This window comes from Hippichthys cyanospilos, chromosome 1 (assembly GCF_059441005.1).
Source record: "Hippichthys cyanospilos isolate Australia breed blue-spotted pipefish chromosome 1, RoL_Hcya_1.0, whole genome shotgun sequence".
Classification (NCBI taxonomy): domain Eukaryota; kingdom Metazoa; phylum Chordata; class Actinopteri; order Syngnathiformes; family Syngnathidae; genus Hippichthys; species Hippichthys cyanospilos.
Genome location: NC_142369.1, coordinates 25,515,695 through 25,543,327, shown reverse-complemented (window position 1 = coordinate 25,543,327; position 27,633 = coordinate 25,515,695). Strand labels below are relative to the sequence as shown.

Below are 27,633 nucleotides of genomic sequence, written 5' to 3'. Positions count from 1 at the left end.
AGAATCTAAAACAAAAATCCAGAAAAATCACAGCTGATGATTCTCAATTAATTTGCATTTTTTGCAGATAAACCGAACACATGATTTGGTACAGAAACATTTGCTCGCAATTACAGAGGTCAGACAATTACTATAGTTTTTCAACAGGTTTGCATACACTGCGGAGGGATGATGGACCACTCCTCCAGACAATTCTTGTCCAGAGCGGTCATGTTTCGGGGCTGTTGCTTTCCATTAGATTCAGGTCTGGAGATTGGCTGGGGACCACTCAAGGACTTGAAATGCTTTCTACAAAAGCCACTCCTTTGTTGCCTTGGCTGTGTGTTTTGAGTCATTGTCACGAATGACTAAAACATGTCCAACCTAAATCTATAGGCGTACTTTCCTTTGTGGGGAGTTGGCAACAGTTCGGTTTGAATGTGATATTTTACATTTAGCCACTAGATGTTGCTGTGAGAGTTGTTTCGAACGTTTCAAAATAATCACGTTCTGTATCAATCGTTCCAAATATTCGATCCATGTCTGCTATCCCTACCGCCGTCTTGAACTTCTTGCATTTTATGATAATTGCACTAACAAGATGTTGCTGTGAGAGTTGTTCCGAACGTTTCAAAATAATCACGTTCTGTATCAATCGTTCCAAATGATTCGATCCATGTCTGCTATCCCTACCGCTGTCTTGAACTTCTTGCATTTTCTGATACTTGCACTAACAGTTGTTGCCTTCTCGCCAAGCTGTTTGTCTATTGTCCTGTAGCCTATCCCAGTTTTTGTGTCAAATCTACAAAACTCCACCTGGTCTTCGCCATTGTGAAGTGGTTGGGAGTTTGTATGTATAGTATACTGTACTATGTGTTTATGCAGCACTTTTCCTGATGCATTGTTTCCATAGTTAATAAATGCACTGAAATCATTCATCCAGTCACCAACCCATTTTTAAAAAGTCTTTATTTTGTAATCAATGTTGATACTTAACACAAGAAAAATAAATGCTGAGCAGACCTCGCACGAGGCTTTAACCAGGTTCACTTTGATTTCTTTGATTTTCATAAACTCCCTCTAATATAAGAGGTTTCAGCTGTTGCATTGTGCCAAGGTGCATGGAACATACAAGAAAAAACATTTTAAACCCACTCACCCTACAACCACTCGTTTTCTAGGGCCTATCACATACATTTTTCTTAACATTTTTCAACCTACAGTGTCCCTTTGGATTACTACACGTTTTCTAAACATAGCTCAGGTGCCAGTAGCTCAGATAGTCATGTCCCACAATACAGCCACCATTACGTAACATCTTTTTTAACAGCTCGAAAAGTCATATGGTTGTTACAAAGTGAGAAATAATGCTGCTTGCTGGAATGAAATGTTTCAAATTCGAGATGTTATCCAGGAAGCAGACTTGTGGAATCAACTTTAATGAACTTGCACCTTTTGGCAATCTTGAATGGCTTATCTTACTGTGAGACTTAACTACCTACACAAACACACAACGGCCTTCTACAAGACTTGCACAGGCTATGGCACTTTCAGGGCTTTACAGTGGCAACAAGTATAAGCGAATGAAACAATTTTACCCGTCTCTTCTTCCCAATGGGAAGCAGATGGAAAACATGTTATGAAGTTTAATCTTTTATAAAGCATGGTTTGGGTATATCACAAGTGTAATGAATTGGCAAGTTAAAAAAAAAGGAAGTGCGAAGAAGGGCATGTGCAGTTGGAATGAGCAATTTAAAAAAAAAAAAAAAAATTAAACAACCCACTACCCATTAAACAGATGGAATGTCCATGCTGAGAATGCTAAAGGAGGCCAAAGAAACACATTCACACAATCTTTAGCACACTCACACAATTTTTTAAGCAATGTCATTTTCCCATGACTGTTGCAAATAGTCTTGTAAAGGCAACCAATAGTCAGATTATGGAATGTACCCAAACCTTTACCAGATGCAAAGGTGAGTTCTAGTGATTGAGCTAACGTTATTTCTATGGGCCGCATAATATTTCTGGGGGCCACCTATTACAATTACTGCACCAAGCATACAGTGCAAGTTAAGAAATGCATCTAACAGTTACATGACAGGACATTTAAAAAAAAAAAAAAGAAAAAAATGGAAACTAGATCTTGATTTGTGCAGCCTCAGTGTATATATTGTAAACAAATACTCCCAATTGTCTACATTACAATTTTGTATTATGGCAAGAAACTAGTTGATAGGAAAAAAAGGAATGCACATATTTATTTGGCCCTTTTGTTAAAAAAAAAAAAGAAAGAAAGAGGGAAGCGTAGTGTTAAGACGTTATACAATTCACCAAAACATAAAAAACACTGCAACAGATGAAAGGGAAACAGTTCTTTGTTAGCAAAAGAAAAAAAAAAACACTTCCTGCAGAAGTTGCCAGATGTCCCTATTCCAACTGTGTTATGCAGAGGGTTTGGTTCTGGCAAGGTAAAGTTCCATCTGGAATGTTGCTCGGGATCGTTGCTAAGGCAGGCCACAGACCAAACACTGTCATCGAAATAGGCAGTGACTGATCACGTCGTCCTCCCAGCCAATGGAACACGGTGGATTATAGCAGATAGGGCAAAATGTCTCTAAATAGCAATTTTGGACATTTGCTCTTCAAGTGCGACAAGACGCTTCTCCTGACTGCCGACCAGGTCCTTGAGGGATTTGATTTCTTTCAAAATCTCTTCCAGCTTGGGGTCTGATTTCTGTGGGTACAGCAAGATCAACGTTTGTCAAATAACGTGACCACAAAGTGTTCAGGCAAGCCGACATTATAACAACAACATTAACTGTGTGGCTTGCTACCAATTAGTCATTTGTATTGTATATAATTATTAATCACTCCATTTTGGACACCATCTGTGAGCAAGTGGCTCCGTTGTGGTTACAGATTGGCACATGGCCAGGTGAGAGTTGTGGTTGAGAGCCAGCAGCAGACCCCGCCATTCGAATCTTTACAGAGTGCCGCCCATTAGGACTTGTTTAACTGCCGATTCTGATTGAACCAGGAATTCAGCTGTGCAAATACTATTGAAACATTTAACTCCTGGACGTGTGCATGCAAAGGTTCAGAGGTCAAATTAAGTACACCTGTCAAGTTAAATATAGTGCATTTAAAGTTACTACTTAATACTTTCCAAAACAGTTGAGAGAGCTAGTGGCCTTCTTAAACATTTGCCTGAACCTTGCTTGTTGGACAGAAAGTGACTTCCTTGAGAGTGCAGTGAAGGTCAACGGTCAAAAATGGTGCCTTATGTTAAGTGTACAAGTCCATAAAAATCAACTCAATCCATTCACAGCAATGGTCTGCTTGCCAGTAAAACATACTGCAAATGCTGTGTATAAACCTTAACCATACTAAACAACGTGTGGACACGAATGCATTGGTATGCTTTTATTTTGAAGTTGTCCCCAGCAACTAAAACCTTTTTTGCCCTAAGTGCCCGCCAAAAAATATTGCTACATGAGTAAACACACCATATATCTGAATACTGTTCAAAAACAAATTCAGGGCGCTAATAAATAAAACAAGGCAAAACAAAAAAACAACAATGATTCTGTCTGAGGCTGCAGCCGACCAAGTCAGTTAAATCTACTTTAAAAATAACCAACTAAAATCATCCACAGTGAAGCTCTGCCATTTCTATGTTTGCGCCACAGCTTTCTACACGGGCCTTTCCTGCAAATGTGCACAGTGTTTGCGCACAAGTTTGGGATAGTTTCATATTTATTAAAAAAAAGTGACAAAATTAGTATTCAATTACTGCCAAGTCGAAAAGGCACACCACAGCACATAAGCAAAGACCGTCTTGACAAACGGCTGCATCGCTTGTCTTGGTGCACCACCTAGTGGCCGAACGGCTGACGCCAATTATGTACTTCAAAACTGGTGTAGGCGTTAGCGGCCTAAAAAAAACTTCCCAAAGATTTCTTGGGCTGTATTATCCGAGAGTACAACCTGTCACTAAACAATTTAGAAAGGATCTGTTATAGGTGTTCAAAATATAACTAATACGGAGTAATCAAGCAAAAACCATGCCCAGTTTGCTTGTCAAGAAGAAGACGAAGAAGCAGAAGCATAGTCTTTTTGTGGATTTCAAGGAAATTACATGTGTAATGTACCTTTAGCATTATATATGTGCAAAGTAATTGGTAGTTAGCGTTGTTGATGTTAAATGGTAATCGCTATCATGTTAATGCTAATTGCTATTGCTAAACAATTGAACATAGGTAAATTTTGTTGGGAGTCCAAAAATTCTTATGTATTCTTATCTAGACTATTTAACCCATTCTGAGGCAACCATTTTAGATCGTTGTAAGGTTTTTTTCAATCCCCACATATTTTGTTATTTATACACCAAATCTTCTCACCATTCTGGATGTTTTTTTTCATTCTATTATATACAGTAGTAGAAACTATGATGAACTCATATCTAAAATGGAGCATTGTTGTCATCTACTGGTGGTTGTGCATCAGTAAAATTGTTTCCACGTTAGACATTTTACAGTGGCGCAAAATCTGTTACTCCCCTACCCATCCAAGCCGAAAAAAAAAAGGAATTGACAAATATACTTGTCACTGGCAGTGAATGCTTTAATATGGTTGTGGGGGGCTTATAATTGATTTTATTTTTAATGACAGTGACAGTCCTTATAGAGTAACAGTTAATGCCAGTGACGGTCCTTATAGAATAACAGTCAGTCTTGTGCAAATCATAGTGCACATAAACTATAATGAAGCAATACTCACAAAAGACGCATTCTGTGCTGCTGGAGAAGAGTTTTCTGTGTTCTTGGTGACCTTGGCGTCTAAAATGTTCCGCTTGACAACGGTGAACTCACGGCTCTTGGTGGGAACGTAGCCATTTTTGAGTGAGATTAGGATGGGGTCACCGTTTTTGCCAGCAAACCACTCCTCTGCCTCCAGGGCCGAGTCAGGCCCAGCTGTGTCAGGGTACAAGTCATCCTGAAACAGGTCAGACTGACAGCCAAGAGCACAGAATTGGTCAGTGTGGCCCAGTGGCAAGTGTCTTCTTCTAAGGATGGACACTCACCTTTCTTGGTACAGTCATCACTATAGGCTCACATTTCCTTTCATGCAGTTTATAGTACCTGGTGGCAATAAACAACATTTGCTAAGTGCCTTACATCAATAACAGCATTTAGTGATCACATTCTGCTCTCTAGTGGTGAGGGTATGCATTTCACTTTTTACCTTGCAATTTCACACTTGTTGACATCAAGGCCCCTCTTTGGCATGCAACCCATGCCTCTCTGAGACTCCTTGGAGACAAAGCTGTTCAGGAAGTGAACATACGGATCTTCATCCGTGATTTCAAAATAGCGGATACTGCTGTCACCCTGTTAAGGTTCACATAAAAAATTCAAACCGCATAAAAACAAACAAAAAAATGGAACAGTTAGGATCTCTAAGATGTCTGGCCTACTGACTTTGAACACACCTTTCCACAAAAGTAAACCATGTTGGTGTCTGGGTCATAGAAGGGCAAGAGCACGCCGTTGCTGGCATCCATGCAATGCATAGTCATGGGCTCCTCAAAGTTTTGCTGGGAATAATACATGCACATAAATGAGAGATCATGTAGGAAACGCAACATAGAGCAAGGATGCATAAACTTTGACTGAAATATTGCCTAAAAATCAGATCTAACTTGACTGACCTACAAGATAGGAAATAGTTAAAACAAGGTACAGTATTCCTTGTGCATACTTATATGCAAAAATGGTGATACTCAACTTCGCTATTTGAACAAGTTTGCAGTTATATGCAAAAATGGTGATACTCAACTTCGATATTTGAACAAGTGTGCAGTTATTTAAACACACACACACACACACACACTGTATCTCTCTCTCTTGTCATGCAAACATGTGACAAACATTGCCCCCTGGTGGTAGGCAGACAAAGTGCTAAATTTGACATGTTCGCAGAGGCTATCGTGGCAGCCAAAATCGTGATCGCGATTAAAAATTCGGTAATTGTGCAGCCCTTGCTCAAACATCATACCGTGTCCCACAGGGAGATCTGTCTCTCACTCCTTCGATTGAAACCGGTGGTGAGGACTTTGCCGTCCTTCAGGAAAATAGCTCTCATGGGTCGAGCACCGTCATGTGCCTTTTCTTTCTCCTATAAGAATAGTTCTTGTCATTTCAAGCAAAATTTCTTAAAAAAACAAACAAAAAAAAGACCAATTCCCACTCCTTTTTCCACTTACAGCAACAATTTCCTCCTTGCGAGGATCAATAATACGGATGGACTTGTCCTTGCAGGAAGTGCAGAAGAGACTGCCATTGCGATTCCAGCAAACATTGTATATCATATCAGGATGCATGTCATCTAAAGTGATCATAGCCTCGCCAGTGCCCACGTTCCAGATGATGATCACATTGTCACAACCTAGCAGCCCGTCCCCCAAAGAAGCAGGAATGTAACCAATGGTCTCATTTTACAATCCCTCAAAGACAATACAACAGACTATTTACAGCTCAAAGACAGCAACTATATTATCATTTCAAGAATTTAAGCAGAGTTTCCATTTTTATCTTGTATAATGACGAAAACAAGAGCTCTCACCTGCACTGAGAAGAACATTGCGAGCTGTGGGGTGCCACGTGATTATGCCGACTCGTTTGGAGTGCCCCTTCAGTTCCACAGCGGGCTCAGACATAGGTGTGACAAGGCCATTTTCAGGAATCTGCCACACCTGTAAGCGATAGAAAACTTTCATGAAGAACAACTTCAGCAAGACGTATAGACTACTAAATAGCTTGTATTTTATATATTCAAGGTGTCACAATTAATCAAAAACTAAGCCATCCCATTAAACACAGGCAACTATTCAAATGAAATTTGATTTCTGTAGTATGTACTCTGAAAACAGCCTGATTATCTTTGTCAAAATAAGATATTTACAAAATACATTAGAAGTTATTAGAGATGGCAATAAAAAAAACAACCTCAGGGGGGCAGCAGCGACCTAATGTGGTATGAAAGGCAGCTTATTTACACAACTGCAGGCATGTGTAACCTGTTAGGAGGATTAGAAAATTGTGGGTGCCGGTTGGTAAAAAAACAAACATGTATTCTAATGCTCTGTCTTTTAGAATAGTTACGTTGGACACAAGATCACTGAAACCTCCAGGTAAGGAATCAGTAGTGACATTTTTCATCACCAGTTACATTTCGAGCTCCCTGTACACTGCTGTTGTTTCTGCCCCCACAATGTCAGAAAAAAATGTACAAAATTGGCCATTTTAGTACATACCCTTAAAACAGGGTATATTTTGGGATCCTTTCGATTTGTATCTTTGTGTGTACCATGGGGAACTAACTGGGATTTTATTGTTTCACACACAAGTCAGCTTCATGTTAACGTGAAAATCAAAATTTGATGAGATGATTAAGACACACTATGGGTTCCATACACACAAAATGATTACAGAGCTTATGCTGAAACGTTCTGTATTGCATGACCCAATGAATCTTGGGAACCTAAAGGCCTGATCCCATTGGGGGAGAACGTTGACGTGTCAGCAAGGGTAATGGCTCTTTTGTATCAGTGGGTTTTGTTCTGTTCTTTGCTGTACTGCACTTCGCGAGGATATTTTGAACATGTTCAAATCTTGCTTGCAACAAGTGTAGTACGTCTGGGAATCGCTGGCGGCCCTGAACAAACCCTGGCGACATCAAAAGAGCCACTATCTGCCTTAACACTAACCAACGTTGTTCCCTCAGTTAAGAGTGTTCAAAATGTACGAGTACAGAACCTTCGTCAGTTCACTTGAACCAACTTTCCAGCGACGGTATCTAGCCGGCTCTGCTCTGCTCTGCTCTGCTCTACTCAACCCGGCTCTACATGGCCTTCAAAGTATTTACATCATATTTTGGAACGAGGCTTTGTTTTTTTGGAACCACTAAGCAGTAAGTACCAAAAAAACAAAGTAAAGCAAGGAAAATTTCTCGGTGGAAACCGGGCTTTAAAGAACTTCAAGTGCAATAGGTTTCCTATCCACGATCTCCTGTACAGTAGATTACATTTTTTAACAGTATTCCAAACAAGAGTTGTCTTTGGAAAGGCATTCACATAGGCCTCGCATTCTGTACCGTGAACTCGACAGGGTGTATCTCAATTTGTAGCCTGGAAACAAACAAACAAAAAAAAAGACGCCCACAGTACCCCTTTAATCTGTGTGCCAATCAAATAAGGCTCTATGAAGGAAATAGCTTCTTAGAAAGCTAATGATCTTAGACGCAAAAAAAAAATGCTCACTTCAATTATTTCTCTCTATTTTTTGTTCAGTCTTATAATCCAAAGGGTGAGGTCGCCCGTCATTTCACAATGAAGGTGTAGTATTTCTTTGTGCAGAAATGTGTAGCATATCTTACCATCACTGAGCAGTCCTCAGAACTGCTGGCGATGACCTGATCATTGTGGGGGCACCAGTCAATGTCTAACACTGGACCGGTGTGCCCGCACACTGTTGGGCAGGCTTTGTCAATACGTCCTGTCTGGAAAGACAAGGGTTGAGAGAGTTAGTCTCACCTATTCGTCATTTCAAATAGATGCAGATTTTTTTAAACAGGAAAATCATAGTACAATCATGTTTGCAAACAAGAAAGTGTGCCAAAAACTTAAAATCAAAAAAATGAACTGAGGCAAATGGCATTACTCTCTTCAGTGAGCAACACAAAAACAAAGCAGCAGGCCAAGTATATTTTGAGTAGCTGAATGATAAAGTGTCTGCAATGTTGCCTTTTAAACCATTCATATTAGTTAGAGGTCATGAACTGTGCTCTTCTGTCAGGGACAACTTATGCGTCAGTGTCACGTATAGGAGCACAAACAAGACAAGGAAAGCTCAGGATCAAACGCATAACATGAAGATGACTACATGAGCTGCCCTGGGCTGCAAGTCTATATTGTGCATATATTTGAGGCCAAAAAAAGATTTTGAAGGCTTAATGGAGCTGCACAGGGGCAACCCGAGATTAGAGCTACAGCAGCACTGTTGAACCACACACAGTACTTTGGGAAAGTTATTAGTGACGTCATCTAGTCAAGGCACAATCCTTAGATCTCCACATCAGTCTTTAAAACACAAACAAAAAAACCTATTACATAACCAACTCATGGACAAAAATGGAAACAAAGTTGCAAAATTTTTTTTACAAGTCTGCTTCAATTAAAAAAAAAAGGCAAATGAACTTTATTAGAATGAAGATGCAGGCACATTGTTCTGACAATTGTATCTTTGAAAAGGAAATGGCTACACATACAACATTCCCACAATAGGCAACAGCTTACACAACTATCAAAAGGCATAAAACTGAAATTTCCTATTATTTTTGATTATACATCACACACTGGAGCTAATAAAATCATATCAAATACAGTTGAGACATGTTTTTCCATTCGCTATAAGATTTTATAAGTAGACCATTTTAGAATTACCAGCTCCAGCAGCGGAGGGGACACATTGAGGGTTGTAACAAAAAAGAATATTTTTCCAGAGAGACATTTCATAACCTGAATTTTTTGTAACAGACATTTGTAAGTAGAGGTACCACTGTATATAGGCTAAATCCCAGATTTTTGGGGGACAAATGTATTGGTCATAAGTTTACATATAGTACATTTGATTAGTATTAATTACCAACTACGATCCAGGTCAAACATTTTGGATAATTTGCCATAAGCACCAGATCTCCATGAGACCTTATTTTCACCAGTACACATCAAATACTGTGCAAAAAATAATAATCTATTATATTTATATGGTGTTTTCTCTTTTGCTTTCACACTCAAGTGTTCACAGGGAATGCATTATAATTCATGTAAACACACAGCCACACTGGTGGTGGTAAAATACATAACCATAGCTGCCCTGTGGCGCCAACAGCCCCTCCAATCAATACCAAACACACACTGGGGTCAAGGTGTGTGAAGTGTCTCACAAAATGACACACAAATGACTTGGAGAAAAGTGTGACTCGAAAACTTGTTACTGGATGACTTGCCTTACCAACTAATGTGACTGCCACAGATACATACAGATGTTTGGCAGCTCATTCCATTCAGCGCAAACACCAGCTCATAAAATAAAGAAACTCCAACAGACGGTACATGGTAACGACAAGAGCAAATGTTAACATGACAAAGAGGAGCTCAGATGGATACTCTAGTGAGTCTCTACACAGCAACTGTAGAAATGCAATAGCTGTTTTGGCTATGATGAAAAAGAGCAACAATCAGGGCGGGCAAGTGGGAGAATGCGGTACCAGTTACGAGCGTTATCTATCAGTTATGAGTATCATACTACAGTTAGTGATTAGTAAATTATGCAAATAACAATTTACACAAGGCCAATTGCATGTGGACTTTATACAACGGCGGGTCAAGTCAGTTGAATGCCCTGTACAACTGATTAGGGTATCCGCATTGGCAACACATTTCTCCTCAGGGTAATTTCTAGATAAGTGCATGGGAACCGCTAAAATGACAGCTTGTCTTGTCTTTTTTCATACAGTCCCAATATCCCAATAAAATACATGATGAGCTCCTTCACCATGCAATCACCTGACTGGCACAGTTGTGCTAGGGCACATACTTCACTTTAGTGATCAAAATCCAGAGTGCATTTGGGCACATACTTCACTTTAGTGATCAAAATCCAGAGTGCATTCTGTGAGACTGAACAGCGTTGAGTGTTACCATTTGCCGAACAGCCTTAAAAGAAATGATTTCCAAGTGTACGTGTTTTTTTTTTTTTTTAACCAGTTAGAGGCTGGTTAATGTGAGCCGTCCGCTCAGGGGATAGGGGCACTTAAAAAAGCGCAGCTGTGACAATCAATAAATTGTGTCATCTGGCACTGTTAGTTTAGTCCCAAAAGCATATATTGTTTGGCACCCCCCCCCCCCCCCCCCAAAAAAAAAAACTATTTTCATTTATCAATTTCAAAGGATCAGCTCACAAATATTTGTTAGTGTTACTGGCCTACTCACTATTACGACCCAAATCAATCACACAGCTACAGAGAACATCAAATATGGTCGATTCAGGGTGAACCATAGATGAGGCAGGATGCTCACCCTATGTCTAGAAAAGCGGCTTGACTCGGGCATTTTTCAAATTCCACACTTGGGCCCCAGTAAGCCTTGGTATGGGTATGACAAATGACAACAGAGAGTGTCAAACAAGCCCGTTCTGGAACAAAACCTTTGCCCAAGACTTTTAAAATTTAGTCATCGATGGAGGATGTGTGGACCAAACGGCGCTAGCTGTGACCAGATGGAAATCATACATTTTCACAAAATTCCTGATTTTCCACCGTGCCCCCGGTGTCAAATGTAACACACGTGGCATTGATGCGGTGTGTATTTGTGTACCCATACACAATAAAGAAATCAACTTGTGTGGAAAACCTCTGGTGATCTTTCTTCAAGGCAACTACCGGTAATTAAGTCTAATATTCCAGCAAAAGTACCAGTGCATTATTTTTTTCAAAAGGCCAGTTAGCAGTTTAATACAAAGACAAACAAAGAGTGTTTCCACACACCCTTCAATCACTACTGGATATCTCCTTCTGCTTCGGTTACGTTGGACATATGTGTACACAACAAACTAACTGGTGTACACTAGATCAACCGGTCTGAAGACACCTGGCGAGAGGGTCTAATAACAGTTCTAAACACACACTTGGAACACATTGGAGGACAAAGGCAAATACATCCAACCTTATTCAGCCATATACAGCCACCACGTGAGCGCAGATTTATTGGAAAGATTAAATAGCCCCAAAGATGGAACTGGGAGTGTGAATCAAGTTTTTTTTGGAGTAAATATGTACACTGCCCAAAGATCTGTTTGTCTGTTTGAACTGTCATAAGTGTTTTAGATGGTGATCAAATTGAAGACCGACCAGATTCACAAATGCTTTAACTATCAACTTCTTGTTCAAATTTAGAAGAATAACAAGATGGTCAATATGTTTTTAATATTAGGGTTTTGGACATTTTAAGACAAAATTCTACATCTTTTCTTTGAGGCTGTTTTTCCCTAATCAATGGCTTTATTTCATGTAAATCTTTTCCTACATTAATTTTGGGGATCTGCAGCAAGTTTTGCATTGCAATGCACGCTATACAGATTAAAAAAGTTTGAATGAAACTGTATAGTCAACATTGTCTGTGAAAATTCAATCTGACTATTGAATTAATAATTTTACTACTTTTGGTAACAGTATTTCTGTACTTTCTTCACACTGCGCAATCTTTGCAATGCATAAAATTGAGTGGAAGAGGGCAAAAAGGGGGCTTCACCAACTCCTGAATGAGGGTCAGGGGCACATGAGTTCTTCAGGTGTCTTGTGGTCTAAGTTTGATCTAGTGACTACTTTAGTAGAGTTAGGTTTGGACCATCTTGACCCCCCCCCCCAACAATCATCTTGATGACCTTGGTCAAGACACTTAGCACAATTTATTTTTTATTGTGATGACCACACAAGCGAGAAAAAAAACTCCAATTTATGATGTCAATAGGAAAATAAGGGAGTATAACAGATTGAAAAGACATTTCAAAGTGCTAAAAAGAGCATTAAGATCACATAAAATTCATACTTCGTATATAACAAAGCATTTGAAACTAGAGAACCAGTTGCACAGCAACCAGTAGAAAAGCAGAAAATAAAGGTGATTCATTCACACTCACGCATGCACGCATAAGCACAAAACAGCACACCAGTGAAAATGAGAGGAACAGCATTCCATTAGGCAGGACAGGACATTCTTTTCATTGACACTTCCTCCCGTTGTAGCTCAACGTATGATTCACACGTCTCTAATGCAGATGCTGTCCAGTATAGAACAATGGAAAATTCCCATTTTAAAAGGCTCTCTTTCCATGTGCTGGATATAAACAGGCAAGCAGCAGAAGGCATATGACAGTCAGAAGTTCAGAATGGAAAGATTTACAACCTTAGTAATGATGGGCAGGAAATATCAACAAGAGAACTGACGAATGTGATGGGAATACAGAAAATAGAGATCCCTATCACACACACAAAAAAAATGTAAATTAGGTAATTAGCATAAAAATATTTAATATATTTTACCTTCACAAAACCAAATGGTTTTTTAATACATTTTACATGTAAAACAAAAGGCAAGTCATTTGTTTATGAAAACAGATTGCCTGCCCTGTTGCCTCTGAAATTATGATAGTAAAAGTATGTCATGTGATGCTCAAATAATAAATCAAACTTATGGGCTATAACATGATATGCCGTTAATGTAAATGTCGGTTACAACATCTTACTTCCCAGTTCACTCTGCTCACGACTCTATATTCACATGCGGACTGACACTGCATGGAGCAGCCAATAGCAGACAGAGAGGAAATGCTCTGGGAAGGCTGTCAGGCAGGGAGCAGATTTGACCATATATGGTAAATTCTGCAGTCAGCATGACAGAGCAGTAGAAGTGGCAGACTGAAACAACCCAGTGAGCAGGAAACCGGTCTTCAGCAACAACAGTTCATTAACGCATGACTGCATGTTTTTTTTAAAAAAAGATATATATATTTATGTGTGCATGAAGTATAGGTAGCCTACTAAAAAATTCTAACTGAATACTGAGGATTTGAATGGATTTATTTTTTTGGCTTGGTGAAAAGTTATAAATGCAGAAGACCAAATAACACTCACTTAAATATGAATGACCAACTGCTTTTACTTTAAGTGTGCTTAGCAGCACATTACTTAACTCTCTAAAAAGATTTTAGACTAATCAGTCCAGAAAAAAGCCAAATTTGCTGGCTGCAACAACGAATTTGAGTCAGCATTTTTTGTTAAAATATCAGTCAGGCCAACAACTGCCAGGCTGTCAGCATCAAAGTTTTCCAAGTCATTTATGTCAATCATTTCAGCCTATATTGAACACAAAGCAGTGCTAACTAGCTGCAGCTCTAACGGAGCCCGAGCCTCATATAACGTAATATGTCAATGTCAGCATAAATAAGTCGTTTGTTGGCGCACTGAATTGGTCATTGAATGTGATTTCAGTATAACATTGTGTTGTTTGTGCAACAGTAGATATACTTCCACCAGCAGAAACAGCAACGTTTCATTCATTAGTTACGTTTTACTGTAGAAAATGCTGATATGGTGAAAATGTGTGTCTGGGAGCACATAGTTGGACATTCGATGTCAGTCACCCTTGAGCAGAACTTTTGTTTTGAATACTGGGTTCCCACAGGGATGGATTTGATAAGAATTATGAGTGTCAATGAGTGTGCTCCATGGACACTGTTTTGGATTGTAATGTCAGGAAAACACCTGTTTTTTGGCTCCGCTCACTCCACGACCCTCCTGAGGATAAGCGATCAAGATGATGGATGTGTCGTGGCTGGCAACAATGAACGACATCATAAACAACATCACAGTGAGAAGTGTGGCCCGCCAACAAGACGTTTCACTTTCTGGTTAGAAACATCAGTACCATGAAACCCATATTTAATATAAGAAATGAAATCACCAATGTGGCCTATTTAATTTATAGGAATATATTTGACCTACACCAAGCTGCTTGAGACGTTCTTATAGCCTTTACCCTTACATAAAATGGTTCCAAGCTTCCCGGGAGCACTTTTCTGCTTCTTCAGGTCTACGTTTAACAGACAATGTCAACACTGCAAAGTGACAACTTGTCAGCCTCTAAAAGGGTCGAGTGTCTAATTACAAGTGTGAAGACACTTGTGATGCTAATTAGAAAACACAATATGGTGAAACATGTCCATATATTGCCTTTTTTCATAATTCTGTTGGAACAATAGTTCAAAACTAATGCAATATTTTTAAAGGGTTAATCCATCTATCTATCCATCTCAACATATATATATATATATAATACACTGGGATATAATTAACTATAATATAATATATAATTAATTATATATCTCAATATATATAATGCACTGGGATTTGATTAACTGGTATACAAAGTATCCATGTGCGACAGAAATAACTGATACATAACATTATGTCCTTCACTATGAACATTTGCATATCGACCTATCTTTGATCCATGACAATGGAGCCTGAGCTGAACAAATATTTGTTTTTTTCTTCTGATAAGTGGCAAGATGTGCCATGGCTTGACGCACACTTTAATGCGGTGCAAAATTTACCGCCGATGTCCTCAGCTCGCACACATAACAGGTGCGTTTAATAAAGAGTTGACCATTTTCAGTCATCCTGAGCATGTCAATGTAACGCAACTTATGCGTAACAAACAAGCTAGTTGAGAAGCAAGAAAAACTGCAAGCTCTGTGTAATAGTTTTCTCCTTGCCTTTCATAAAGCTAAGCATGTGCATGCCATGTCTTCCATTCTAAGGCTATTTGTTTACTGACGCAGCTTGGACTGGCTGTCGGGGCTGCGTTATCATTCTTGTGAAGGTATGAAGGAGAGCGTCTACTTGGTCAATTTATGGTGATGGAGAATTTACCTCTCACTACCTTTGGACTAATTAAGCTGGATCCCAAAACAAATCACGCTAACCAAAAAACGGATTTTATATACGTCGCAAAATTTATTAGCAAATACATACTGTAGCTATATGGAGAGCGATTAATTTCATTCCTGTTACGCATATCAAAATCATAGTTGAGAAGTCGATGGGGAGTATGTACAAAGCACAGCACCCGTAGTGTGAAAATAGCCAAACTGGCTGCACCAAAGATGGTCTGCCATCCTAAAACTACACCTGTACGATCTATGTAAAACAAAACCCACGACCTCAATGAGAATAAGCAGTGGAGGCAAAGCAGCAGTGGAGAGATGAGAGATCGAGATCAGAACCAGTTTCCAAAGTTTTGGCTTTTCATTTGTGTTTTAATGAAAGGAATATAAAAAGTAACTTATTGGATGAAGTATGCATAATTCAAGTGGTAAGTAATTAAATGTATACACTAGCAAAATAAGAATTTAGTGGGATTTATTTTTAATTCCACAACTTGAGGCAATTAGTACATAGGCAGCTTTGTCATGACACTAATTCAACAGTGAAACATGACTAAGGTTACAAAATGTTCTCATACTAAAAGTAGAAGGCATTCAAGTGGATTGTCTGTCTAAAAGGCCAGGATGAGCACAAAACTGGTTGAGTCAACCCTCTGTGCAGAATCCAGAATGAATGAGGTGCTCCTATGGTTTAAGTTCCATGTTGACAGGCCTGAAGATCCTAGCTCCAATGTATGACAGTTGACAATAATTATAGAGACAGACTGTTTTTAATACAGTAACTTCCCAAAACAACCAAATTACTGCATAAGAGATCAGTTCAAACTAGGAATAGGTAATAATTCATTATCATAAGTATTGTGATAGAAGCGTGCGCAATAGAAAATACTTTAATTAAAAACATTAACTTATTTTCTATCCAAAACATGGTTGTCTTTCAAATTATTACATTCCACCCCAAAAATGTAGCCATGTTTTTTGAGATAAGAGGAATGTTAAAAGCTTGGGTGAAAATTTTTGAAAAATTGAAAACATGAGACAAATGACAATGGAGGAGCGCTTTAAGAAAACTGTCATTATCACGGCAGCCTGCCTCGACAAGCAGCACAAAAGGAGCACTGAGAAGTAACCTAGTTCTTAGTCTGAACTAGGCATGGGATGATATTAGAATCTGATGGTATGATAACCATGAGCAAGTACATTAATTCTTTCTGATTGAACACATCCAATTTCACTACGGGCACTTTGTACAAAATAAGTATAAATGCACAACTATGTTGAAAAAAGTATAAATGGACAGGAATATTTAAAAAAAAAAAATGGAAATTAACTTCCATCGAGTGATGATAGCTTGTTATATCGTGATTTTATGACCAGTCATAAACAACTATTTTGAGGTAAACAAGCATATTTGTATAAATTACAGTGTGACTCAATTAAAAGGGTAACAGATGATCACATTACCAACACAACATCGAGAGTTTATATTGCAAAAATAACCTACGATAGGTGAAATCCATTAAGTAGTCAGCTTTATTTTTTTTTAACAATTACAGTCTCTCTCATCGCGGTGATGAGGACCAGGAATCCCCCGGGATAAGTAATTTCCACAGAGTAGGCTTTGCTTCCTTGTACACACTATAAACAAAGCCTACCAAATAAAACCTTTCAATTTTACATTCTCTGACCTGCACACACACGGTCATATGATACATTGTTACGTTCACACATTTGAAAATTACATCTGCCTATTATGTCGACACTTTTTTTTCTTGATGAAAGATAGTGGTCTAATCTTTCCATTGGTGGGTCTCATGTTTGTATAGCCTTTGAATGGAATTTACTCAGTGATTTAAAAAATCAAAATCGTTAAAAATGGCTGGTATAGAAGAGGGGTTGCCTTTAAAAAATGGCTGGGATTTATTGAGTTAAAAAAAAATAGTAACCCCAGGTTTGGCATTGTGAAAAACCTCAGGAATGCCATATTTTGAAAATTTTATCCTGGTCGCTTTGTTTCACATCACAAAATCTGGCATTCGAATAGAGGAGGGAGAGTTTTATATTTTTTTATCCGCTGTTTATTACAAAGTGTCAACTCAAATAACATGCTAACAGTAACCACCTTCACCATAGTGCATACATAAAGTGTATTCAGCTTACCTTGTGAAGAGGGAGAACCAGGAAAGCTCCACCGCCACTGGCTTCAATAATTATGGCAACGAATTTGGGGTTAACCGCACAGAACGCGCTATCCCATGTGACCCTTGACACCCGGATATCATCGTAGCACTGATCATTTTTCACCGCCTGGCCGAAGACGTGACGGAATTTGCTCTTCCGTACAACTCCTTTCATATCTGTGAATGACAAAACAATGTTTGCTGATGAAGTATTCACACACTGTTTTCAATTTAAAATGCATACACACAACACATAAAAAAGGAAATTTGAATAGAAAATGTCAAATTTATAAAGAAGCATATCCAAACTAAAATGTAAAAAATATGAAATAACTTCTGCAATTGGCTTGTCGTTATCAACTAAATGTAGTCAGAGGCTTTTACCCACAGCGCAACGACTGACCAAAGCTAAACAGTTCTGTTCCGATTGACAACTTTTGAGAATAAAATCACTGTGATTCGGGGTGACTTGTTTCATTCTTTGCTACAGCACATGTGAATCCTTCCAAAGAACAAACGTGAGACTGTTTTCTAAGATGACTTTCTACAGTGAAGGACAGATAGAACAAGTAGAGGTGGGAAAAGCACATAGGGTTCTGTAGTGCAAGGATCATAACACAAGCAGGAAGCTCTTCCTGAAGGGATGTGGGAGTATCCTAAAAGTACTAATCGTATTTTTATCAACAAGGTCTGCTTTGAAATGTTAACATAATGGCTTGCGGTTCATGAGCAAGAAAAGTATTTTGACTCATTCAAGCAACTTTTAGGCCATTTGATGAGGAGTCATGAGTGCAGGGGAAAGATCATTAAAAAAAGAAAAAATAAAGATGCAAGCATATCAGGTCCAAAAGGTAGCAAGGCTCTTCAAAAAGAATGGAACGGGAAAAGCGAGGGTTGGGGAGAGGACATTTAAGGAAAAAGTGAAGGGACAGTAAAACCGCCTCCAAAGAGGATTTTGGGTCTATGTGCAGCTAATTAGTATTAGAGTACACCTAAGTGTGTGTGGGAGCCCACAGATCAACTTTGCAGTAAATAATTCACCCTCGGGTGGAACATATGTTAGGAATACTGGTTTCCCACAGAGGTCGATTTGATAAAAGGAACAGGTATCTCGACACCTATTTTTGGCTCGTTGCCAATCCAGTTCATTCTGATGTCAGTACAACTTTCACTCTGCTGGGTTACAATCCAGCGCCCCGAGAACCTTGTTAGTATAAGCTGTCAAGATATTGGATGGAGGGATTAAATGGATGTTTGTTTCATGGCCGGTCGGCAATCAACTGACGTCATGAAGGGCGACGAAGCCGCCATACCATGAGAGGTGCAACTTCTGTCAACTAAGACATTTCTCTTACTGGTAAGAAATGTTAGTACCAGAAAACCAGAAAAATATTTAATAAAAACATACATCAACAATACGCCAAAGATACTTAACATGCACATATTTCACTGTGCAAAGTCAAAAATATGATAAGAGGTCCTTTAATCTACAGCAAACATCTTGCACCCTGCTGTCTTTGTCTTCCACTCTCCTATTTGACAAGTGATTACGATGACTGGTGAAAACACACTTCTATCAACGTTTAGTCAATCTTCTATTTTTCCAAAGGTTTTTTGTCATTTGTCGGGAAACGGACAGTCAGTCGGGCCCGAACTGCCCAATTCTGTTTTCTGGCTAAAGATTTTACCAAACAAAATGTTGAGACAAAGTTAGGCAAGTGTTAAAGCTAATACTGGCCAGAATGCGACCCTTCATTCTAGTGACAGGAAAGACAATGGAGACTCATCCATTTTCCTCTTACAGATTTCCACCTACCACAGTATGAGGCGCTGAGTAAACAGTGTATCGATAATACAGCATCTGTACAGACAAACTAAGCATGCAATACTGTTTTACATTGACAAACTTCACTTAAAACAATGGCCACTCTATTGTGTCAGCAGGCATTAGTACAGGAGGCACTAAACGCATGGCTAGCAGGCCAGCTGTTCAGATTATTGTTGGAAGTCGTGTTTAAATAGGAGGAATTGTACTTTTCGCAAAATATGAATCCTCAGGTTTTCGTACCAGATTTCCGTCACATCTTAAGTCTTCAAACATGGACCCACTTCACGTAAATACTTTTCTTGCAAAAATGTCAAAATGTAACCTTAGGGCACACATCAATATTTGTGGACAGTCTGACAATTGTAAGAAGTTTACGCCCCACTAATACAGGTCAAATCAAAATTCTTTTTTGTTATGAATGTGTAGCAAGTAACATAACTTGTAGAGTCAAACAAAGTTGAAATTCACAAATGTAAACAAGACTGTGTCCCCTACATATTGAAATAAAACACGCAATTAATAGATGGGCTAATCAGTCACAATTTTAGATGAAACAGTCGACATTAAACGTCATCAACGCTTACTAAGGTATGATCAGCGGCTCCTACAGCATTGATGAAGGCAGCTAGTAACCTCTAGAACTAATGTAGAATTGCACAACACACTGACCGTAGACATTTCACATACGGTATACAGGACATCACTAAGACATTTCAAAAACTATGTGCATGGCAGCTGGTGACATTTCTTCCCATAAGATCCCTATAGCCATAAAAATCATTGTACTGTTAAGAAGATAAACATCAAATAATCCTTACAACTTTACAACTACATAGAATATAGGGCCATTATTGCATGAAATTAACGTTTGTCTGCACTGCATAGTAGCTACTGAAGCTGGATGAGGTTCCCAAAATAGACACAACCATATGTTATTCCTTAAGGGTAATAACTTACTGTTTCCGTAGTTGCAGGTGACATCCATTTGTTGTGTGGTTCTTTGCAGAGAGGGTTTTATCACTTTTGAACAATATTCCAATTTACAATTAAATGTTTTCCGAGTCTGAGTTAGACACTTCTTTGACCGTGAAAAAAAATTGTACCTGCATATAATAACGCTACACATTACCAGGAAAAGACATGCTAGCACGTAAATGGTGGCAGAAAATGGGCTTGCTACCAATAACCGGTTAAGCATGTCTGTACATCAAAAACTAAATGCCCACCAAAACAATGTACAGTATGTCCATGATTAGATATACCGCACACTGTTTTGATACAGGAACTATAGGGAGATAGTACAGTGGTTATGATAACTTTCACACCCACGCCTTTTGTCACCAAGACTGCATAGGACGCCACCTAAATCCCCTTCCTGTATCCAAGGCCACAGGCCACCATTGTGATCAGGTATCCAGCTGCATTCCAGTGCTTTGTGCACAAATGAGATGAGAAATCTGTTTTTTCACCTCCCATATGGTCTACTTAAGTCTTCTGCTCCATTCAAGTATACATGGATCACTGCTTCACACACACACACATCATTGTTTCTAGTAATGCTACAGTTATACTTCATAGAGGAAAAGAGATTTGCGGACATAAGACCAAAAGAGGCTCAAAGTTCAATGATGTGCTGACAAAGAGAAGGCAATGCAACTCAACTGTGATGAAGATGCAAAGGTTATGTACACAAAGCATGCACTAACAGCCAAGAGGACTAAGTAGATGTAAGTAACCGTATTTCTCAGAGTACAAGTCGACCTCGCATATTAGCCGCCCTTTTTTTTTTTGGAAGTTGAAAAAAGAGAATCCAGCCTGGTCCGACCAACAGTGAGCTCATTAGTAGAAGGTAGCTTTCGATTAAGAATTGCAGAAACTTTCTCTGTGTGTTCGTTTGGCGTGCCCTGCCTTCCTGTTGGGATGTTCTGGCAAAATGGATCCAGACAACACAGCATGTGTTGTTTCTTCAGGAGGAGTTTAAAGTGTAAAAGAGCGCGAGCTGAATCCCTTTTGACCAAAAGGTGAGCTGCAGCATTGCCCCACTCCGCCCACGACATCAAGTAAATACTCTATTTTTTTTTTTTTTTTTTTTTTAGTGTGCCACAAATGAAGATGTGGTGGGACTGATCCGGACCCTAATTCTACAGTTGACATCAGAATTAATGGGGAAAAACTAATTTGTTACAAATTAATTGAACTAATATACTGTATGTCCCCACTTCAAGACTTTCTCATTCTCTGCATATTAGCACCATTCCTTAAAAACGTATCTGACGACCCTAAAGGTTAAGATTTAGGAAAGACCACTTGAAATGTACTACCTACTAAAAAATTTACCAAGAAAATGTGATCTTACACAGTATTCCATACTGAATTGTTTGTCTTTTAGAATGTCTACCAGAAATTGTTCTCAAACCTAATCAGGAAAATTTGTCATAAATCTTCAAAATAATCCTAGCACTAAATTGAATAGACAACCACACATAGTGCCACACAGTATTATGACGTAAAACTCAGCTTTGGCATGGTGACATTATGGCAAGGAATGTAGCTAAATTTTAACATAATTACAATTTCCAAAAAGAGGTCCCTAGCATCTCATCTTCTCCACTGACCTATATCTGTGGCTTGGCCAGGGGAAGGCAATCAGCGCACTTCTAAAGACTTTGCATTGCAGCACAATCACTAGAGGTCTGGAGTGGTCTACAAGCCTTAAGACAGCTGTAGAAGGTCAAGCTTTTTGAACATTACAAAAGATAAGAGAAAAGTGTGGGTCAAAATCTGCTACTCCTCCATACACTTTTCCAACAACTGTATTCATTCGCCATTCTCCTGGGCATGCATGCACAAGAAATTTGAGCATAGGCTATGAAATGACCATAAATTAAAAATGTTGTTTAAAAAACGGATTTTGATGAGGGCATAGCAGAAGCAAAGGGACACCTAAAGAGAAATTCAAGACAAAAAAACTCCTTGACCAAAATAATGTGTGTTATAGTTTGTTAAACTATTTTTGCATGTATAAATATTAAGCCCAAAATCATTTTCCCAATTGTTAACTGAAACTGACGTCACATGTGCTTAGGCAACAACCAATCAAGGTTCACCTGTTTTCTGGGTTATGTCGTGGCATTTGCCAGCTGAGCTGTGATTGGCTGTTGCCTAAGCATATGTAATGCCATTTGTAGTCGACAGCAAGTGGCGAAAAACGTTTTTAAAACAACTGTACATTTAAATGAATGTTTGTCAAAATACTTTTTTTTTTAACCGCTGAATGTCTAAATTATATTTAATCTCCATATTTACTACTCATAATTAAGCTTTGACGGCTGTTCAGCTATTAAGACAAATTTCTCTTTCACAACACTGCATAAAGTAAATAATTAACCAGTATTTCCACTTTGTGACATTTAAGATATTCGGGACATGAAATACTGATTTCTGGAAAGTGGTCAAATGCCCTGGCTCAATCCAGATTTCGAAACATAGTTCAAATAAAATTTCAATTTGGGGTGGAATTAATGGGGGAATGAGTATGTAGTCTGAAATATAAGCAATGTGAATAATGACGATGCGTGTTCTCTGTGGAAAAGACTGAACGAAGGTGAATTGGCCTAAATATAATACGTTGTATGAAACCAGGAAATACACTCATCTAAATGTATGCGGCTCATTTCTCAACCAAACCACGCGTTATGAACGGACGTCGCAGCGATTCGCGATATTGGGGTCAAATTGTAGTGGAGGCCAGTCCTAACAGGTACTTTCAAATAAGACCAGTAGCTAGAAATATATTGGGAGAACTCCTCTACTCCGTGAAGGTGCAAAGCGGGTGCCAGGGGCCAGGGCGCGGCTTTTCTGCTCGCTGCACCTCCGCCTTTGTAAGATAAGTTTTTACTGCCGCACGAAGGTTAGCCGCCCCACCCCACTCTCCTCCGTGCCCTACATCCGCCGCCTTTAACTTGGATTTCCTCAAAAACGAGCGAATCCAAAGCTCGACTCCGGCAGCTGTTTCTTTGCCAATGGCCGAGAATTTCCCTGCCACTGTCAGCTGGGTTAAGTGCCGTCGCCGGCTAAGGTTAGCTTAAAACCTTTCAGTGCGCTTCACGCGTGCACTTTTTCCGGGGGGTGTCAGGGTGGTAAAACAGTCAACTACATTAAGAAAACAGTGTTACATAGCCTACCTTCTCGGAGGAAAATTAAAGTATTCCAAAGAAAGAGTGCTATATAAGGGGAGTCCAAAATGAATCCAGCCAGTGACTGAGTGAGGTTGATTCAAGTTGCTTTCCTCTCGGAGCGCTTTCCCTGCTCAGCAGCTAGACCCGCCCCCCGGCTCGGTTTGGCGGTTGCTGAGTAGTCCAGCAGAATTGATTGACATCTCCACGCAACAATCAGCGTGGGTTTAGCGATAACGCGACTTTTTGGGAGCAGCGCATTTGCATTTCCTTCTCTTCTTGCCAGGAAGCCCCAGGAGGCATAATAAGTAAACTGCTTTGGGCTCCGCGAGCGCTAGGGGGCCCCCCAAGGAAAAGGAACAGTGAAAATCCTGGAACAGAGTAAAAATAGCCTCGATGCTCACAAAAAGAAGGAACATTGCGAGGTTGATGTGGATGTGTTTCACTCTGGATTTGTTTGTTTGGGAGGCATTTTTTTTTTTTTTAGCTTGAAATAAGGTAGCTTTTTTTCCACTGACCAACATGATGCTCACCAGCACAGAATAGCCTTGACCCACCTTCCTCCAGTCATTAAAAACCTTAACTTTCCAGGCAACTCAAGTGAAGGAGTGTTTGTTCAACTTTTGGCATTACATCGGAGTAGAGAGTAAGCCATTTTTCATACTTTTTAATGAGTCAATATTGAAAACACTCACACCACACGTGTCTACTGATCATTATTTCCCACAAGCATTTTTTGCACCTGAGTTTGAGTCACCTGATCTTGAAGTTCTGCCAATACCAAGTCCTCATCCAATACTTGGGGGAGGCAGGGAAAAAATGCATCCAAATTACTGTTTTGTTTTTTTTTTAAACAAAACTTTCCCAACATGAAAATCTCTTTAAAAAAATTATTAGATTTATTTTGGCCCATATTGCCTTTCCCTAGTTGATTATAAAGGAGAATATGGGGCCGTGCATGAATTTATGAATATACATTTCATTCCTTTTATGACCATACCAGACCAATATGCATAGCTACTGTAACCCTGTTGAGAACCTCAGAAGCTCACATAGTTATTCTGACATTTTGCAAGGACATTTTGAGGTTATGATGTTATGCAAGGACATTCAAATCATCCATCCATCCATCCATCCATCCATCCATCCATCCATCCATCCATCCATCCATCCATCCATCAATCAATCAATCAATCAATCAATCAATCAATCAATCAATCAATCAATCAATCAATCAATCAATCAATCAATCAATCAATCAATCAATCCATCCATCCATCCATCCATCCATCCATCCATCCATCCATCCATCCATCCATCCATCCATCCATCCATCCATCCATCCATCCATCCATCCATCCATCCATCCATCCATCCATCCATCCATCCATCCATCCATCCATCCATCCATCCATCCATCCATCCATCCATCCATCCATCCATCCATCCATCCATCCATCCATCCATCCATCCATCCATCCATCCATCCATCCATCCATCCATCCATCCATCCATCCATCCATCCATCCATCCATCCATCCATCCATCCATCCATCCATCCATCCATCCATCACAAAGGTTGCGGGCTTGCTGGTATCCTTCAGTCTTAAGGCAGCGGGCGATGTTCACCGTAAGCAGGTTGCCAGCCAATTGCAGGGCACAGAAGAGATGAAAAACCATTCACAATCACATCTAAAGGCAACTTAAGAGTGCCCACTATACCAACCACGCTTGTTTTTGGCAATGTGATAAGAAACCAAAGTACGAAACCGACTCGGGCACAGAGAAAACATGCAAACTCTACATAAGAATCATGCCCACAACCTCATCATGTGAGGCGGACATACTAACCAGCCTGCCATCGCGCTGTCCTTCAAATCATACAGTATACAGTATATATTTATATTTAGTCGTTTACATCATACAAAAATTGTCCTTAGTTGTGATTGGGTGCGTGAATGGTTGTTGGTCTCTAAGTGCCCTGCAATTGGCTGGCACCCAGTTCAGGGTGTCCCCCGCTTAGTCAGGTGGGATAGGCATCAGCATGCCATGGACCCTTGCGAGGATAAGCGGCTGTAGATAATGATGAACAACCGCAACATTAATCTGTCAGTGTTAACAGTTTCAAACGTCGCTAGAATGAAGTCAACGTCATAACCACAAGATGACGTTGTTTTGCAGACACACCTTTGTCTGTACTTGACTTCAGTCACATACCTCCTGTGCTTGTGGTTAAAAAAAAGGCTGCTAAACCTCTTTAATTTCACAGATCAGAAAAGCATATGGCAAATTGCATAATCCGGCCCCCACTCAATCTCTTAGGACTCATTACCACAATGTATCCTGTTATGCTCTCATGTCCCACACATTCACTGACACAGCGTCCCTCGGTTGGCAAAGATCTTACCTTTTCTGACGGAGGGCTTCCTTTCGACGGCTTTTTCCGGGGATTTGTGAGGTGAATCGAAGGTGGCCTTCATCTGCGCGACCTTCACAGACTGACTATGCTCGTCACACTTGACCTCGGTGGGCTTGGACCAGTCCTGGTGGAGCCGCTTCTCATGCAGCTGTATGTTTTCTTTTATGAGATCAGAGACAGGCCTAGATCTGGTAGTTTCGGGGGACTTTTCTCTCATTAAAACGCTATCATCATTTGCTCGGGCAGGTTTTTTGTCAAGCGGCTCTGACATTTCAGTCTCTTTGTTGGGCGTGGGAAGATCTTGCCTCGGCTGGATTTCTTTAGTCTTGAGCGGGATCGGGGTCTTTGAGCCGGCATCCTCGTTTCTTTTAGGGAGGCCACCTTCAGAGTTTCCCGTTTGATCATCACTTTCTGTCGGCGGAGGCCCGAAGGATGCCGCGTCTTCCTTAGTGGTCAAACACTTGACCTCACATGGCCTTTTTTCATGTAAAGTTGTTTTCAAAGGGTTTAAAGCGCCTTTGTTTGGTAAGAACACCTTGTTGTCTAATGCGCCTTTATTTGGTATGATGGCCTTGCTGTCCGGAGCCTTTGATTTCTTCGCCTTCTTACCTTTGCAAAGATTGGATTTTTTTGTTAAACGGCCAGCAAGATCTTCCACTTCAAAGTCACCTTGTGTTGTTTTCATTGTGGACGATATTATAGTCCGAGTAACATATTCTGGCGTGTTCCCATCCTCAGTGAAAATGGTCGCTGCAGCGCCGGAAGTGGTCATGTCCCGTTCCATGTCCGATTTATCGGTTTCCATCTCCTGTATTTTTTCCATAGTCTCCTTCCGGTTTCTCTTCAGCAGCTTCTCCAAAATAAAGCTGGCTTCGGTGCCTGTGGCTGGATTTGATGGATCTGTGTCTTGATAATCTTTGTTTCCTTCCATTTGTAGCATTAAAGCGTTTGAATAACAAGCGGGAGCAATGTGGCCGTACAACTCACATTTGTTTTGGTTTCCTTCACCCTGGTCCTCCATTTTGATCTTCGGGGAAACTTCAAACTCCACCTCAGCGCTCATCGCTTCAATGTTATTTTTATTCAACTTGCGTGTCGAATCTCGTTTTTCACTTGTTGCTCGATGTTTTGGGGATCTTCCTGGTGGAAGCAACGGCGGGGCCCGCTCTACTTCTTCTCCTGTATGACTTCCTGACACTCCTTGTTTCACCTGGCTTGCAGCAAGTCTCACAAACGAGTTGATGTGCTTCTTCTCACTGGAAGGTGTTATTGGCTCCTTATTGTGGCTCCCCTCCAAATCTTCCGTGTTTGGCTCCACTGATTTTTTTTTTCCCTCTGAGCTGCCAGCCTCCTCTTCACAGGCACTTCCTGCCTTCATGACATCATCTGCATGACTGTCTGACTCTCCACAGTCAGGGCGCGAGTCCTCCAATCCGTCAACAATGCTCTCTTCTACTTTGTCTTGGGTCTGTCCCATACCGGT

General features: G+C 39.9%; 1 protein-coding gene across 2 annotated transcripts; it reads right to left on the bottom strand.

The window, feature by feature from the left end:
• Positions 1–930: 930 nt before the first annotated feature.
• coro1ca (coronin, actin binding protein, 1Ca) lies at positions 931–27,633 on the bottom strand. Of its 2 annotated transcripts, none has more exons than XM_088416326.1 (11): positions 26,139–27,633; positions 17,709–17,905; positions 8,419–8,541; positions 6,607–6,736; positions 6,248–6,429; positions 6,040–6,159; positions 5,474–5,578; positions 5,227–5,372; positions 5,066–5,123; positions 4,762–4,992; positions 931–2,716 (listed from the first exon to the last, which is right to left on the bottom strand). In XM_088416326.1, the coding sequence occupies exons 1-11, from the start codon at positions 27,625–27,627 to the stop codon at positions 2,597–2,599; spliced, it is 2,901 nt and encodes a 966-aa protein (XP_088272452.1). In that variant the 5' UTR covers positions 27,628–27,633; the 3' UTR covers positions 931–2,596. The 2 variants fall into 2 exon arrangements, with proteins under 2 accessions (XP_088272452.1, XP_088272461.1); XM_088416335.1 differs by lacking the exon at positions 26,139–27,633 and adding an exon at positions 23,741–23,884.

What these genes read in the sequence shown, in the direction of transcription:
- coro1ca (XM_088416326.1), bottom strand. Translation starts at nt 27,627, where the DNA reads ATGGGACAGACCCAAGACAAAGTAGAAGAGAGCATTGTTGACGGATTG. An exon ending in CAATGTTCTTCTCAGTGCAG is followed by an intron (nt 6,430 to 6,606) that starts GTGAGAGCTCTT and finishes ACGGGCTGCTAG; the next exon opens with GTTGTGACAATGTGATCATC. An exon ending in TGATGACTGTACCAAGAAAG is followed by an intron (nt 4,993 to 5,065) that starts GTGAGTGTCCAT and finishes CTTGGCTGTCAG; the next exon opens with TCTGACCTGTTTCAGGATGA.